The 18,277-nt window shown below is 46.2% G+C and overlaps 1 protein-coding gene across 1 annotated transcript in view; it reads left to right on the forward strand.

Moving 5' to 3' along the window:
- ksr2 (kinase suppressor of ras 2) overlaps positions 1-18,277 on the forward strand; it is a gene marked incomplete at both ends in the record, with an annotated part of 170,082 nt that overhangs the window by 8,725 nt on the left and 143,080 nt on the right. Inside the window, one exon of the mRNA XM_079517141.1 lies at positions 16,411-16,554. Coding sequence (XP_079373267.1) covers positions 16,411-16,554 — 144 coding nt within the window. The remainder of the gene's footprint in view (positions 1-16,410; positions 16,555-18,277) is intronic.

Raw genomic sequence — 18,277 nt, forward strand, 5'->3', positions numbered from 1 at the left:
CTTACAGGTCAATTTGGTTCCATTTTCTACACTCTAGAGTTACACACCCGTAAGAAGCTCTGGATATCATCAACAGCTCAGTGGCCTTGTAGTTAGAGCGTCCGCCCTGAGACTGGATGGTCAGGGGTTCGATCCCCAGCCGGGGAATACCAAAGGGTTGGATTGGGGTAAGTCCTTGCGACATACTAGTCATGCCAGGGAGTGTACTTGTTAGGCTCCTGCCCTATGGGCCATATGGCTTGGCTAGGCTCAGAATATATGCTATTTAAATTGTGAGTCTTCAGTGAAAGAGTGTTGGGGGCAGATGACAAAGTTGACCTGGCTCGCCTTGTGACACTTTGGAGTGCTCACCACTGTACATGCTACTCTGCTCTGAAGAGAGCCACCGTTGCCTTATACAAGCGAGCTGATGAAGCTATGGTGGAAAAACCAAAACCCTATGATGAAGGACAGGGATGGTTGAAAACCAAATCGTTTTTGAATCCAGTGTGTCCTGTGGTGCAGTCCAACCTCACTGCTTGATCTCCTTGACACTGGAAAGCATGGACAAGAAGCCGACGAGATAGAGGAATTGATTTCATCGGCACTGATTTTCACACCAGCATGCCGCGGGCACATGTGGTCACTTTAAGAATAGTTTCACTGAGATCCTCGACCCTCAAAACATAGGTCTAGACACTTTATTTGTTCATTTAAGTGCAGTATTGTCTGAGATATAGTGAAAATCGATTATTTTGATAATGGAAGCACTTATTTGCATAGAAATTGTAGAACTTGTAGAACTTTTTAACATAGCTTATTCAAGTAAGAAATATTCCATGATGTGGAGTCAGTTCAAACTCAGTCATTCATTAATTTATTCCAAATGTATAGCTGATACTGACTGAATATACAATTTTCACCGATTTGAGGTATAATTCAGAGTTTTGGCTACAGAAAGAGTAATTTTCAAGATAGAAAGGTTATCTCGGGCTCAAATTGAAGCTTAGGGATATGGGAAGTTTTCTATATACAAGTGAGGCAGTGATTTTCACCATAATGTGTTGGAAAATAACCATCTTTGTTATTATTAGTCAAGCGGACAGCATCTTTTTTAGTTTTTCTGGGGATAATGTAGGTCATATTTAAACTATAATGGTAGCAACCCCCCAAATCCTATTCATCTACTTACCCCTATGTGTCAGGATACTCCATGACAAATTTCAGACTTCCATGTCTATTTATGTAATTTTAGTGAATTAATATTTGCCTTTACACAATTTCGCCAGAGCCATATACCAAAAAGGGGGTTTTGAGGTAGGTGGGACATTTTGACAACTTTTTATCATAGCTCATCATTTTCAGCACATTTTTTCCAATAAGAAAACACTGATTAGAAGTATATTTCCGGGGGGTGCATGATACCCCCCTCTTCCCACTGTACTAATAAGGGTCCATTTGGTTCCAAACTATCATTTAACCCTCAAGGACCCCTGGGGGTCCCCGGACCCCACTTCTGGAACCACGGCCCTATACGTCTCGGTCAGGCCAGGTACATTACCACTCTGCCACCCGAGGGCCGATACCTATATAACTTTACAACGTATCGTACTCAAACAGATCATTCCTTGTGTGGTTATTAATACCCTATGCTTTGTAGCGGGTCCCCCAGGGGTCTGTAGGCTACTAGTTGGCACCCTTTCCTTGATTCTCTTTGAAAGTATAGCCAATCTACAAGCTCACAACACCACACATGAGCTTGTAGACCCTATAGGGATAGGATATAGAGCGTCGCAGTCCCATGGACCAGGAAATGAATCCCAATGCATTTTTCCCATAGACATTTCAAAAAGTATTTATTTAAAGACGGTTACGCCGCGGACAAAGCCAACTCGAGTCGTGACAACTCATGACAACACACACAATATTTTGGACCAAACAAATAATTACATAGAAGAAAAACAACAAAAAAAGTGTTGTAACCTGCCGTTTTTTTCTACTTTCTAATTCTTTGTTTGGCCCGAAAAATTGTGTTTGTTGTCATGATTTGTCACGACAAGAGTTGGCTTTGTCCGCGGCGTAACCGTCTTTAAATAAATACTTTCTGAAAAGTCTATGAGGAAAATGAACGGAGAATCATTTCCTGGTCCATGGTAGCGGGCGGGACTGCGACGCTCTATAGGGTTCATATTTAAGATGCTGCCTGGACGCTGCACCCCATTCGACTGGTATCATACCATTGAATGGGGCCAGTATGGCCGTTATCATACCATCTTATGGGCCCAGTATGGCCATACTGGCATACTCACTGTTTCAGTATGTCATTATCAGCGATTGTCATTATCACTGATGTCCTGACGGAGGTGCGCCGTGTCTGGTGGCCTTGAGCTACGTGAGGCGCCGAGCGAGGCGCTAGCCGAGCGAGTCGCCGTGCCGAGCGTTGCGAAGGCCCACCGGGAATATGCCCGGTACGACCTGTCCTGCCTGTCCAGCCCTGGCATGAGGCAGCTTGATGTACACAAGTACACCCGCCTGGACATGAGGCTGTAGCACTCAGACAGACCTGGGCGTTACACGGCTCGGGGGCCAAATACGGCCCTTTGGCTGACTGACCGGCCCGTGAAAGGTCACTTGGAAATGAGAAAATAAAACATACTTTCTAATTTTACCTCAATATGCGATTATGCGTGGTACTAAAACCGCATTGCTTTTATTTTGAAGCCTGTTCATTCACGCAGTCTGTTTCCTGCCGTGAACTGCGTGTGATTGACAACCTGTCACCTTCCTTGTCACCCCTCAAACATGTTCGCTCATGCCAAAAAAGAAAGGTGAATGCCGAATGCAGACTTGCAGAGGTATCAAAAAACGTTTTGACTACTAAGCGTGAAGTCACAGGGGCCACTGGTGGAGAGGATACTGAGGCCGCCGAGAGGTCCATCAATGACAGTCGAATGGAGGAATTTCAAACTCCTTCACCAATACATCACCTCAAATTCACTCCGGGCATGATGGACCTGATAAACGCTGGAGTAAGGCTGACCCCCCTTACCGTACGGCCAGCCCAACAGCCCAAAATGCGAGAGATACCATGGCCAGAGTTAATCCCACGCTATATGCCACGCCCATATAGCCTAGAAAATACATTTGATAACTGATATGAACAGGGTCCATTATGCGTAGCAACAAACATGTATGGACCCCTTGCTTCTAGAAAGCCTGGTGTTTCAATCACCGTACAGGTTGAGGTTCACAACATTTCCACTGTTATTTCAAATAGATTGTCCAAGACAAGGAGTAGCCTGAAGAGAGAATGCTGCTTGGTTAATGTACCTCACAGGCATCACAGCCCCCAAAAATCTGATAACAAGCTAAACCTTGCCTTGTTTAACATCAGGTCATTAACAAATAAGTCCTCTTCTGTAAATGATATAATATGTAAAGAGAAGCTAGATATTATCTTTCTAACAGAGACATGGCTTGGCTCGGATGGAGCTGTTCTCCTAGCGCCAGCCTGTCCCGCAAACTACAGTTTCATCCACTCTGTTCGCGAGGCTAAGAAAGGAGGTGGACTGGCAATCATTTTTTCAGACACTTTAAAATTCAAGGCTCTGACGCTCGGCAGCTTTTCATCCTTTGAATACCAGGCCACAATACTGCAGGGTCAGTCCTCTATCCCAATGATCAGCATTTATCGTCCTCCAAAGTGCAGCAAAGCTGTATTTCTAACAGAAATATCAGAACTTTTATCTATCTGTTCCACTAACTATGACAGAACTCTTATCTCGGGCGATCTTAATCTACACCTGGACGATGCTTCAAATGCGGTGGCTCTGGGTTTCTTAGAGTTATTGCACTCCTTTGAGTTCATCCAACATGTTGTTGGGCCTACACATAAACAGGGGCACACTCTGGACCTGGTGATTTCTAGAGGTCTGAACATCACTGTTGAAAGGACTATTGAAATGCCTGAGCTATCAGACCACTATTTGCTGTGTTTTAATATGACTGTCTCTGATCTAGAGAAAAACATCACTGAATATACTATAAAAAAGCTCATCTGCAGCCAACGAGTTCTCTCGTCATCTGGGCCCCCCCCTATCCGATACTCCCCCAGTGAATGATATGGTCCAAATGTTTAATCTTAAACTAGAGTCAGCTCTTGACATAGTGGCTCCTATGAAAACTAAAAAGAAACAGAACACCAGAGTAACACCCTGGATAAATGAGCATACACGTTCACTGAAGCAAGATTGTCGTAGAGCTGAGCGAGCTTGGAGAAAAAACAAACTCACCATCCACCTAGAGATTCTTAAAAAGTCAACAGTCACATATAACAAAGCCCTGCGTCTGGCAAGGCAGGCTTATTTCTCTGGCATTATTAATGAGAACAAGAAAAATGCCAGAGTCTTATTCTCTACCATTGAACGACTTTTAAACCCCCCCCAGTCCTACAAGCAGTCGTTCCCGGCCTCTAAAGCTAAGTGTAATGAGTTTGCATGCTTTTTTGATAACAAAATTTGTAACATTAGAGCTGATATTATGAATGGTGCTGCTGCTAGCTCAAGCCCTCTAACAGCAGCTAATGGTGCCAGGGTTGATCTCTCCAGGGGGAGCCTATTGTCTTTCTGTACAATTGATGAAGACGAACTCCGAAAAACCATATCTCAGATGACATCATCCTCCTGTTCATTGGACACAATTCCCACCACCTTTCTCAAAGAGGTTTTAGACAGTGTGATTGGAGATATCCTAAAAATTGTAAACAGCTCTCTACAATCAGGCGTCTTTCCAGACTCACTGAAGACGGCTGTAGTTAGGCCCTTACTCAAGAAACACAATCTTGATCCCTCTGTGATGGGTAACTACCGACCCATTTCTAATCTGCCCTTTCTGGGCAAGGTTTTAGAAAAATGCATCTTTCATCAATTGGATGTGTTTCTACAGAACAACAATGTGCATAACAAATTCCAATCTGGCTTTAGGAAAGGCCACAGCACAGAAACAGCACTTGTAAAAGTAATGAATGATCTTAGGGTGTCTGCTGACAAGAAACATGTTTCCGTTCTTTTACTTCTAGATCTAACGGCTGCATTTGACACGATTGACCATTCAATTTTAATACAGCGTCTGGAGCACTGGGTAGGCCTGTCTGGCACGGCCCTGTCCTGGTTTTCCTCCTACCTAACAAACAGAAGCTATTTTGTCAATCTAGCTGAGTTTGACTCAGACAAACACAACATCAGTTCTGGTATTCCACAGGGCTCAATTCTTGGTCCTCTGTTATTCTCCCTGTACATACTGCCATTGGGAGAACTCATTACCAATCACGGAGTCAATTTTCATTTCTATGCTGATGATACCCAACTTTATCTTTCTGTAGATCCAGATGATCTCTGTGCCTTAGACCCGCTGTTGACCTGTCTGTCTAGCATTAAATGCTGGATGAGTGAGAACTTTCTCAAGCTAAATGAGGATAAGACAGAAGTTCTCATAATCGGTTCTAGTGAGCAGAAAGAATCGATAAAAAGCAGACTTGGCAACCTGACTGTAGAAAGTAACAGTACAGTAAAGAACTTGGGGATCACTATTGATTCTGAACTGAATTTTAATTCACACATTAATCATGTTACCAAGATTGCCTTTTTTCATCTTAGAAATATTGCACGAATCAGAGCCTATTTGTCACTGGACGATGCAAAAACGCTAATCCACGCCTTTGTTTTTTCTCGGCTTGATTACTGCAATGCACTTTTTTCTGGATTGCCTAAGAAATCAACTGACAGATTACAACTTGTCCAAAATGCAGCAGCCAGAGTCTTAACTAGAACTAAGATGAGAGAACATATTACTCCAGTCTTGGCCTCATTGCACTGGCTTCCGGTTGTTTTTAGGATTGATTTTAAAATTCTTTTACTTGTTTATAAAGCTCTCAATGGTCTCGCACCTTCCTACCTACATGACTGCCTGCCGAAATATGTCCCAAACCGCCCCCTAAGGTCTTCCACTGCTGGCCTGCTCGCTTTGCCTAAAAAAATGGCAACTAAAAAATACGGGGAAGCAGCTTTTTGCTTCTACGGGCCGACGGCGTGGAACAAACTCCCACTGTACCTTCGACAGGCAGCCTCTGTAGACATTTTTAAAGCTCAGCTCAAGACCCACTTTTACACCCTTGCTTTTAATTGATTTATCTGTCTTTTAAAAAAAATGTTATTCATGTCCTCACTGTATTGTTTATGCCCTGCTTTTCTTTTCTTTTTTGTGTAAAGCACTTTGAGCTGCATTTCATGTCATGAAAGGTGCTATACAAATAAAGTTTTATTATTATTATTATTATTAAGTATTTATTTATTGAAGTCAGAGGTAATAATAATAACAACATAACATACTCTTCCCATCTTGTCAAAACAATACCATTTACTGCTTTTTATATAGAAATATAATTAATATTATGCAGAATTGAGTTCAGCCTTTTGGCCCCGGCAGCCCTCCACAATATGTTCTGTTTCTCATTTGGCCCCTTGGGAAAAATAATTGCCCACTCTGTGCTAGCTATACAGCAGGTGTGGGCAACTGGCGGCCCGGGGGCCACATGCGGCCCCTACCTTCACTTAATGCGGCCCTCAGGTTAATGTCAGAATACTGATATAATATTGGTTTCAGCCGTTACAATTCCACAACATGCAAACATGACCCACTTTAATTACTTCAGTCTAAATTAGTAGCTCAATGCTCAACACAAGTATAATTAAAGGCATTTGAAATGACATAAAAATGTTAATTTTCAGGATTCCAATTCAAAAATAGCAAAAAATAATTCAAGATTTCAATTTGAATATAGCAAAAATAGTCGATCTACAAGCTCAAAACTCGTCGCAGCGCTTGAGCGTTTTGAGCTTGTAGATCGGCTATTTTTGCAACGACAGTAATATATGGCCCTAGGGAGTGATTGTGGAAATATAGTGGCCCTCTCCATCGTCAAAGTTGCCCACCCCTGCTATACAGTGTGACCTTTTGGTAAGGGTCAAATTATGATAATATAACATAATAATATAATCTATAGTTTAAGGGCTTGTGGAATTTACCTGACTCCAGGGGCAGAGCTTCAAGGAGGGCTGAGGGGGTGACTGACTGCTCCCCAGACCCGGGACTTCCAAGGCCCGTTCATATCAGGCCTTATTTTATGTTGTGTGCACTGGTGCAAGTTCAAGGTTCAACTTTATGGTCAGCATGCTGACAATTTCACGTGCCCTTTTACTTGTAATTGGTACTGCAGTACCAATTACAAGTAAAAGGGCACGTGAAATTCACTGTGCGTTAAAAACCCATACAACAGCTACAGTCTAGTCAGAGGCAAGGAAGCAACCAGGTGCTCAGGAGGTGTGCAGGTATACAAAATGTAGAAATAGTAAACGGGTGCTCCTGGGATCAATCGGGATAGCACCTATACGGTCTTCATCAGGGCTGAGACCTGATGAAGACCGTACAGGTCGAAACATGTCGGTTGAATAAAGTTTTCCTCCTTTTTAAACTATTAACCCATTCTGGGCGGGAACCCCTTTTGGTGTTAGCATTATGTTATGCTTTAGCTATTGAAAAATAGCAGATCTACAGGTCTGCTATTTTTTTTAAATCGAAGAACGACTGACTATGTCAGTCGTTCTAGCTTTTTCAGAAAACTGTCAGGATGTAGAAGACATTTTTAGTGACCCCAAATATTATCTGTATTTGGCCGCCGACCCCCATCTGAAAATATGTTCTTCCAGGACCCTCCCCCAGAAGCAAATATTTGAGTTAAAAACTGAAACTCTGAAAGAATATATATATTCAAAGATTTGAGGCACATTTTCACGTTTTTTTCCGAAAATAGCAGACCTACAAGCTCATAGCGCGGCACCGAGTGCCGCGCTATGAGCTTGTAGATCTGCTATTTTTCAATAGTTAAAAGTATAACATAATGCTTAAAACACCAGAAGGGGTTCCCGCCCAAAATGGGTTAATGTCTATTCATAAGTCTGATGGCGGAAGCGGGTTGGCACCCTGGGCGCGTTCCTGTGGGTCTGGACTCTCTGGAGGTTCCGGGGACCCACCGCCCCCGCCCCCCCCCCCCCCCCCCCCCCCCCCCCCACACGGAGTTGCACCACTCAGTTCACACGGGTGTGATTTTTAAATATATTTTTGGGGCTTTTCTGCCTTTATTGATAGGATATAGTGGAGAGAGACAGGAAGCGCAGAGAGAGAGACTGGGAATGACACACAGCAACGGTCTTCGGGATCGGGACTCGAACCCACGTCACGCTGTCAGGCATGCAGCGCCTATATGTGGTATGCGCCCGGACCGCTAGGCTACCGGACCGCTAGGCTACCGGACCGCTAGGCTACCGGACCGCTAGACCTGCACCAGGCCAACGGGATTGATATACATTTGTAGTAATCTCATGGGCACTGTTATCAGAAATGACTATGGCTCCATTTTCGTCACCGCTAAACCCCTTATCCCTAAACTTCTTAGCCTTTTTTTACTATGTTGAAAAACATTTAGAATAGTTCAACTAGCCATTCTACATTGACACGTTGTGAGCTTGTAGACTGGCCATTCAAAAATGTTTTGCAAAATAGTAAAAACAGGCAAAGAAGTGTAGGCATAAGGGGTTTAGCGGTGACGGAAATGGAGCCCATATATGTTATAGAAAATCTTTCCAGGTTAGCAGGTTTGGGGATATAGCAAGAGATGCGAGGTTGAGATCGTTTTTTGTAGACGTTTTAGATGTGTGTACTGTGCAGGAGGCATGAGGCATACACTGGGAGACGGATGCTGAAGTTTGAGCAGCCACTATAGAGCGTCACAGTCCCGCCCCCTACCAGGGCGGCGCCCGGGCAGGGCCCAGGAAATTATTCTCCGTTAATTTTCCTCATAGACATTTCAGAAAGTATTTATTTAAAGACGTTTACGCCGCGGACAAAGCCAACTCTTGTCGTGACAAATCATGACAACAAACACAATTTTTCACGCCAAACAAAGAATTAGAAAGTAGAAAAAAACGGCAGGTTACAACACTTTTTTGTTTGTTTTTCTTCTATGTAATTATTTGTTTGGTCCAAAATATTGTGTGTGTTGTCATGATTTGTCACGAATCGAGTTGGCTTCGTACGACGCTTAAAAGGTCTTTAAATAAATACTTTTTGAAATGTCTATGGGAAAAATGCATTGTGATTCATTTCCTGGGCCTGGCGTCGTCATGAAAGGGGGCGGGACTGCGACGCTCTATAGGCAGGAGAATGGCCTAAGAGGAGGTCTGTGTATGCATGCAGTGAGAGAAGACATGCAGGTGGCAGAAAGAAGAAGAAGAATAAGGCTTTAGGTAGTGGTAGGGACTTTAAGCAACGACGGCTCCGGCAACCGGAAATGGATCAGTGCTCGATACATAAACCTGCTTGAAATGGATCAGTGCTCGATACATAAACCTGCTTGAAATGGATCAGTGCTCGATACATAAACCTGCTTGAAATGGATCAGTGCTCGATACATAAACCTGCTTGCCGTCGCAGCCCTTTCTAATACGGCAGAACCAACACTTCCACGTAGTGTCTACACCGCCATGTCATAACCATGTTTATTGAAATTATAGCTGTCATACATTTACACCGATTGCTCCATCACCTCACTTATGCTGTGTAATGTGTTGGCATGCTCTGAATGAAGAAATAACACTAATACCATATGTCATATTATTAACCATGTTTATTATTCAACGGATTTAGAATAACACAGATCGCTCCATGCAGCACCTTCCTCTTTCCACTGCTGATCATGTCCAGCGCATGTAAGAATAAAGCAATATCGGCAAGTTAGCTGATGCGCGACGGGGTGTTTAAAAAAAAATAACACGCTGCATAGACGCGTCACCATGGGAACCAACGTCGCCGTCGCCGACGGCTGTTTGCTTAACGATTTTGACAGCTACGGCGATTGCGTCACAGCCGCCGTACTTCCGCCTAGCGGAGCCGTCCTGAAAACAGTCGTTGCTTAAAGTCCCTATAGAGGGTATGTGCGTGACATCATCATCAAACCAGGAAGTTATGCAGGAATGCCTACTGAGTGGCAAAAAACTACTTGGGCCTTGACAGCCATCCGAACAGAAAAGTCCTATCTGATTGCATTAAACAATGTTAAACTCACTTTGCCACTCGATTTGCCATTCACTTGCATGCGTGCGCATAGGGACTGCGCATAGGGACTCAGAATCCCCCGTACCTAAACAGTAGACCCAAAACGACAGGTGGTAGCTGGGGTGGAGGTGGGTGCGCAGCAGGTTTGTACACGCTGATACAGCAGCAGCAGCAAGGAAGCAGGCAGAGGAATGCAAACCTCCGGTTAAAGTAGCCGGTATGAAGATGGAGTGAGTGTGTGATTGGCTGAGTGAATCATGTGGATGAGAGTGTGATGCTGAGGCGGCCCAATTAACGGCCGGCAACAACTGCACTGAGGTTCCCTGACTGAACTTGCTCTGCGCATGTCTACGACAGGCACAAATGCTCATTTGACCGAGTGAGATACTGCAGTCCTTACAGGATCACCACGTAACCCCTATATGGAGTGAAATACCGCAGTCCTTACAGGATCACCACGTAACCCCTGTATGGAGTGAGATACCAGCCGATTCGACCGTTATCATACCATCTTATGGGCCCATTATGTCCCGTTTATCATTCATCTTATGGGCCCAGTATGGCCATACTGGCATACTCACCATAGCCTGGTCAAGGTTTCCCCCTGGTGGACGTGTCATTTCCAACTATTGTCGGTGCATGGAAACTAGGGGCTACTAATGTATACTATTCTCTGCCTATCGGGACGTAACTCGGACGGCGCGGAGTCGGGTCTGGTGGCCTTCGCAAGCTCAAGGCCACCAGACACGGCGCGCCTCCGTCAGGACATCAGTGATAATGACAATCGCTGATAATGACATACTGAGACAGTGAGTATGCCAGTATGGCCATACTGGGCCCATAATATGGATGATAAACGGGACATACTGGGCCCATAAGATGGATGATACCAGTCGATTGGGGTGCAGATACTGCAGTCCTTACAGGATCACCACGTAACCCCTATATGGAGTGAGATACTGCAGTCCTTACAGGATCACCACTTAACCCCTGTATGGCGGACCGGAGTCCCTCAGGGCTCTATACTAGTGTATTTTCTGTTTTCTGTCATTGTGGGGAAAGCTTTCGCTGAAAGTAGCAGATCGACAAGCTCACAGCGCACCGCAACGCATTGTGAGCTTGTTGATCTACTACTTCCAGCGAAAGCCTTCCCCACGATAAGGATGCCGGGGTTTAAGTGGTGAAGGTATAATCAAACATATGTCTAACATGGGTCTAATTCTAGAGACCGTTGACTAGTATCTTTGTTTAGCCATCATTCAGTTGTTACTTTGTTTAGGGTAATTATTAGATTTTAATTTTATTATTAGAGAGTGCCGTGATTTTTCTTTTTCTGTTTGCATGTGTCTATGGAGTTAACATTACTCTAATAGACCCCCAGCCCCCAGGTGTTTTGCATGTGTCTATGGAGTTAACATTACTCTAATAGACCCCCAGGTGTTTTGTATCTGTCTATGGAGTTAACCTTACTCTAATAGACCCCCAGGTGTTTTGTATGTGTCTATGGAGTTAACATTACTCTAATAGACCCCCAGGTGTTTTGTATCTGTCTATGGAGTTAACCTTACTCTAATAGACCCCCAGGTGTTTTGCATGTGTCTATGGAGTTAACATTACTCTAATAGACCCCCAGGTGTGGTTAATATTCAAATATGTCTTCCCTGTGCATTTTTGGTTCCTTCCTGAAAGCTGAAAGCCGTTGAGTCAAAACGCCCATTCGAAATAAATAACACCATTTTAGTGACATCATAACCCTAACCCCTCCCACATTACCACCATAACAGCTGTGGGCGACCTTGCGGTTACCATCCAGCCACTCTACCTTTCGCAGCGCGGCGCGTTTTGAGCTTGTAGATCTGCGATTTTTGCTACGACAGCAATGTGGCCCTCTGGAGTTAGTGTGGAACTATAGTGGCCCTCTCCATCGTCAAAGTTGCCCACCCCTGATTTACACCCTCCAGAAAAACGCGATTACGCGATCGCATAATTCATTGCATAATCAGCGAAATGGCGCAGATTACGCGGGGATCCATTTATTTCTAAAAGGGCGCATATTTCGCGCGATAGTCGCATATGTCCGGCGTGCTAATATGCGAATGATGCAGGGCTCGCTTGATTTCACAATCTTCGCATAAAGTTTGGAGGGAAAAAAAGTTATACTTCGTTACATTTATTTTGTCATCGCCACTCGCATGGTGGTGCTGTGTGCGGGACAGAAGCGCAATTTCACCGCATAAAAGTGCAGAAAAACCCTGCATATTTAATTGCACAATCAAGGATTTTTGCCCGCGTTTTTCTGGAGGGTCTATATATAAATGGTAAATGGTAAATGTATATAGCACCTTTATCCAAGGCGCTTTACATAGATTGTGCATTACATTCACCAATTCACACACACATTCACACACCTTTACATAGATTGTGCATTACATTCACCAATTCACACACACATTCATACACCGATGGCGGAGGAAACCATGCAAGGCACCAACCTGCACATCAGCAGCAATTAGGGGTTCAGTGTCTTGCTCAAGGACACTTCGACACTAACTCTGGGGGAGCCCACAGGGTTCCAACTAAACCCCGAAAAGAAAACAAAAAAAGCACTTTGGGGGTTACTTATTTTATTCGTTTATTTAGATGGGACAATGTATATTAATGAACAGTAGGTACGTAAATGCACCGGGTTTAGCAAAGATGAAAATGTCCATCCGCACGCAGTCCACACACAGAACATAGAACAATTAGCAACAATAGAGTGCATTACAAAAAGACACAGTAAGACCTCACTCACACCTTTGCATCTATACAACATTGTTGGACGCTAGATGTAAACAAAGGGTTAGTGTCATGGCCGCCCCAATGCATTTCCAATGGAAGTCACATGGTTTGACACAACATTTTTGTTGTACGGCTTTCGGCTGTGTTTCGACTGCCCCCTCATACAACAAAAATGTTGTGTCAAACCATGAGACTCCCATTGGAAATGAATTGCGAAGAATGTTATTTATATTTAGCATGTCTGACCTAGTTTGCGTATAATTGTTTTCTTTGCACTTTAGTCACGTGACCAACTGACCATTTTACACATGGTCGTTTGTTGACCAGGTTTCGTAACCTTTACTGATTTTTCACGTGTCACTCTGGATAAAAGAGGGACAGAGTTGGCTGGTGAGAGAGACACAGGGAGACTTGTATTGTTTCTTTTTTGAGTGGTGCAACCACTCCTATAGAGCGTCGCAGTCCCTACCAGGACCCAGGAAATGATTCTCCGTTCATTTTCCTCATAAACTTTTCAAAAAGTATTTATTTAAAGACCTTTTAAGCCTCGTACAAAGCCAACTCTTGTCGTGACAAATCATGACAACAAACAAACAAAATTGGGCCGAACAAAGAATTAGAAAGAAGGGGAAAAAAACGGCAGGTTACAACACCTTTTTTGTTGTTTTTCTTCTTTGTAATTATTTGTTTGGTCCAAAATATTGTGTTTATTCATGTCATGAGTTGTCACGACTGGAGTTGGCTTTGTGTCGTAACCGTCTTTAAATAAATACTTTGTGAAATGTCTATGGGAAAAATGCATTGGGAATCATTTCCTGGGCCTGGCGTCGTCATGACAGAGGGCGGGACTGCAACGCTCTATAGACACTAGACAGCTATGTGTGTCCCTGCCTGGGTCCCTGGCTGGCTGACTTTATTTGGAATCGCAATGACATGCATTCTCACACTCAAATGTCGGGAATCTTGCCGGCCATTGTGCAGTAAATAAAGCATTGATTACAAGCGTTTAACATCATGTTGAGATATGGTATGTCCAGCGGGTTTGGCTGAGATATGGTATGTCCAGCGGGTTTGGCTGAGATATGGTATGTCCAGCGGGTTTGGCTATAGATATGGTATGTCCAGCGGGTTTGGCTATAGCAAATATGTCTGGGAACTTTCTGGGAAGATCATGGGGTTGTACATTAAGCTCACAATGTGTCGCATTGTGAGGCGCTGTGAGGTGAATTTGTAGATCTGCTATTTTTTGAAAGATTTGGGTACATTTAATTTGGCGCTGTAAGTATATTTTGATGCCAATACTTTTGTACGTTTACTTACCGGTATAAGTAAAGGAGTACAGGCCTTTTACCCTTTTGGTGTTTGAAGCATTATGTTATACTTTAGCTGTTGAAAAATAGCAGAGCGACAAGCTCATAGCGCGGCACCGAGTGCCACGCTACGAGCTTGTAGGTCTGCTATTTTTGAAAAATCGTGAAAATGTGGCGCAAATGTTGGAATATATATTCTTTCAGAGCCAAAGTTTTTAACTCAAATCTTTGCTTCTGGGGAGGGGTCCCTGGAACAACATATTTTCATATGGGGTTCGGCGGCCAATTACATATAATCTTGGGGGTCCTTGACATGAAAATGTTTGAGAACCACTGACATTTGTCAGAAAACTGTCAGGATTTAGAAGACATTTGTAGAATCGTTCCCAGGTCAAAACGGGCTAATATTGCATCTACTTTTCCTGAATTAAAAGTCCCACTGTTCCTTCCCCCTGTTCCTTCCCCCTGGTCCTTCCCCCTGTTCCTTCCCCTGTTCCTTCCCCCTGTTCCTTCCCCCTGTTCCTTCCCCCTGTTCCTTCCCACTGTTCCTTCCCCTGTTCCTTCCCCCTGTTCCTTCCCCCTGTTCCTTCCCTGTTCCTTCCCCCTGTTCCTTCCCTCTGTTCCTTCCTCCTGTTCCTTCCCCCTGTTCCTTCCCCTGTTCCTTCCCCCTGTTCCTTCCCCCTGTTCCTTCCCCTGTTCCTTCCCCTGTTCCTTCCCCCTGTTCCTTCCCCTGTTCCTTCCCCCTGTTCCTTCCCCCTGTTCCTTCCCCCTGTTCCTTCCCCCTGTTCCTTCCCCCTGTTCCTTCCCTCTGTTCCTTCCTCCTGTTCCTTCCCCTGTTCCTTCCCCTGTTCCTTCCCCCTGTTCCTTCCCCCTGTTCCTTCCCCCTGTTCCTTCCCCCTGTTCCTTCCCCTGTTCCTTCACCCTGTTCCTTACCCCTGTTCCTTCCCCCTGTTCCTTCCCCCTGTTCCTTCCCCTTGTTCCTTCCCCTGTTCCTTCCCCCTGTTCCTTCCCCTGTTCCTTCCCCTGTTCCTTCCCCTGTTCCTTCCCCTGTTCCTTCCCCTGTTCCTTCCCCTGTTCCTTCACCCTGTTCCTTCCCCTGTTCCTTCCCCTGTTCCTTCACCCTGTTCCTTCCCCTGTTCCTTCCCCCTGTTCCTTCCCCCTGTTTCCCCTGTTCCTTCCCCCTGTTCCTTCCCCCTGTTCCTTCCCCCTGTTCCTCCCCCTGTTCCTTCCCCCTGTTCCTTCCCCCTGTTCCTTCCCCCTGTTCCTTCCCCTGTTCCTTCCCCCTGTTCCTTCCCCTGTTCCTTCCCCCTGTTCCTTCCCCCTGTTCCTTCCCCCTGTTCCTTCGCCCTGTTCCTTCCCTGTTCCTTCCCCCTGTTCCTTCCCCTGTTCCTTCCCCCTGTTCCTTCCCCTGTTCCTTCCCCCTGTTCCTTCCCCCTGTTCCTTCCCCCTGTTCCTTCCCTGTTCCTTCCCCCTGTTCCTTCCCCCTGTTCCTTCCCCTGTTCCTTCCCCCTGTTCCTTCCCCCTGTTCCTTCCCCTTGTTCCTTCCCTGTTCCTTCCCCCTGTTCCTTCCCCCTCCCCTGTTCCTTCCCCCTGTTCCTTCCCCCTGTTCCTTCCCCCTGTTCCTTCCCCCTGTTCCTTCCCCTGTTCCTTCCCCCTGTTCCTTCCCCCTGGTCCTTCCCCTTGTTCCTTCCCCCTGTTCCTTCCCCCTGTTCCTTCCCCCTGTTCCATCCCCTGTTCCTTCCCCCTGTTCCTTCCCCCTGTTCCTCCCCCCTGTTCCTTCCCCCTGTTCCTTCCCCCTGTTCCTTCCCCTGTTCCTTCCCCCTGTTCCTTCCTGTTCCTTCCCCCTGTTCCTTCCCCCTGTTCCTTCCCCCTGTTCCTTCCCCTGTTCCTTCCCCCTGTTCCTTCCTGTTCCTTCCCCCTGTTCCTTCCTGTTCCTTCCCCCTGTTCCTTCCCCTGTTCCTTCCCCCTGTTCCTTCCCCTGTTCCTTCCCCCTGTTCCTTCCCCCTGTTCCTTCCCCTGTTCCTTCCCCCTGTTCCTTCCCCCTGTTCCTTCCCCCTGTTCCTTCCCCCTGTTCCTTCCCCCTGTTCCTTCCCCCTGTTCCTCCCCCTGTTTCTACCCCCTGTTCCTTCCCCCTGTTTCTACCCCCTGTTTCTACCCCCTGTTCCTTCTCCAGGGGAAGCTGGTGAGATACTTCAGCCGCCAGCTGTCCTGTAAGTGCAGAGTGGCCTTAGAGGAGCGCTGCAGTGCGGAGCTGCAGGACTTCCCTCACCTCGGACACTGGTTCCGCATCGTCAACCTGAGGAAGGAAGTTACGCAGGTAAGTACTGGAAGTAGCTCAAAACGCGCCGCAGTGCGACGCGTTTAGATCGGCTATTTTTTGATACGACAGTAATATGCAATGTGGCCCTCTGGAGTGAGTGTGGAAATATAGTGGCCCTCTGGAGTGAGTGTGGAAATATAGTGGCCCTCTGGAGTGAGTGTGGAACTATAGTGTCCCTCTGGAGTGAGTGTGGAACTATAGTGGCCCTCCGGAGTGAGTGTGGAACTATAGTGGCCCTCTGGAGTGAGTGTGGAACTATAGTGGCCCTCTGGAGTGAGTGTGGAACTATAGTGGCCCTCTGGAGTGAGTGGAACTAAAGTGGCCCTCTGGAGTGAGTGTGGAACTATAGTGGCCCTCTGGAGTGAGTGTGGAACTATAGTGGCCCTCTGGAGTGAGTGTGGAACTATAGTGGCCCTCTGGAGTGAGTGTGGAACTATAGCGGCCCTCTGGAGTGAGTGTGGAACTATAGTGGTGGCCCTCTGGAGTGAGTGTGGAACTATAGTGGCCCTCTGGAGTGAGTGTGGAACTATAGTGGCCCTCTGGAGTGAGTGTGGAACTATAGTGGTGGCCCTCTGGAGTGAGTGTGGAACTATAGTGGCCCTCTGGAGTGAGTGTGGAACTATAGTGTCCCTCTGGAGTGAGTGTGGAAGTATAGTGGCCCTCTGGAGTGAGTGTGGAAGTATAGTGGCCCTCTGGAGTGAGTGTGGAACTACAGTGGCCCTCTGGAGTGAGTGTGGAACTACAGTGGCCCTCTGGAGTGAGTGTGGAACTATAGTGGCCCTCTGGAGTGAGTGTGGAATTACAGTGGCCCTCTGGAGTGAGTGTGGAACTATAGTGGCCCTCTGGAGTGAGTGTGGAACTATAGTGGCCCTCTGGAGTGAGTGTGGAACTATAGTGGCCCTCTGGAGTGAGTGTAGAACTACAGTGGCCCTCTGGAGTGAGTGTGGAACTACAGTGGCCCTCTGGAGTGAGTGTGGAACTACAGTGGCCCTCTGGAGTGAGTGTGGAACTATAGTGGCCCTCTGGAGTGAGTGTGGAACTATAGTGGCCCTCTGGAGTGAGTGTGGAACTATAGTGGTCCTCTGGAGTGAGTGTGGGACTATAGTGGCCCTCTGGAGTGAGTGTGGAACTATAGTGGCCCTCTGGAGTGAGTGTGGAACTATAGTGGTCCTCTGGGGTGAGTGTGGGACTATAGTGGCTCTCTGGAGTGAGTGTGGAACTATAGTGGCCCCTCTGGAGTGAGTGTGGAACTATAGTGAGTGTGGAACTATAGTGGCCCTCTGTCTGGAGTGATTGTGGAACTATAGTGGCCCTCTGGAGTGAGTGTTGAACTATAGTGGCCCTCTGGAGTGAGTGTGGAACTATAGTGGCCCTCTGGAGTGAGTGTGGAACTATAGTGGTCCTCTGGAGTGAGTGTGGGACTATAGTGGCCCTCTGGAGTGAGTGTGGAACTATAGTGGCCCTCTTGAGTGAGTGTGGAACTATAGTGGTCCTCTGGGGTGAGTGTGGGACTATAGTGGCTCTCTGGAGTGAGTGTGGAACTATAGTGGCCCCTCTGGAGTGAGTGTGGAACTATAGTGAGTGTGGAACTATAGTGGCCCTCTGTCTGGAGTGATTGTGGAACTATAGTGGCCCTCTGGAGTGAGTGTTGAACTATAGTGGCCCTCTGGAGTGAGTGTGGAACTATAGTGGCCCTCTGGAGTGAGTGTGGAACTATAGT

This window comes from Electrona antarctica (assembly GCF_951216825.1).
Source record: "Electrona antarctica genome assembly, chromosome: 12".
Classification (NCBI taxonomy): domain Eukaryota; kingdom Metazoa; phylum Chordata; class Actinopteri; order Myctophiformes; family Myctophidae; genus Electrona; species Electrona antarctica.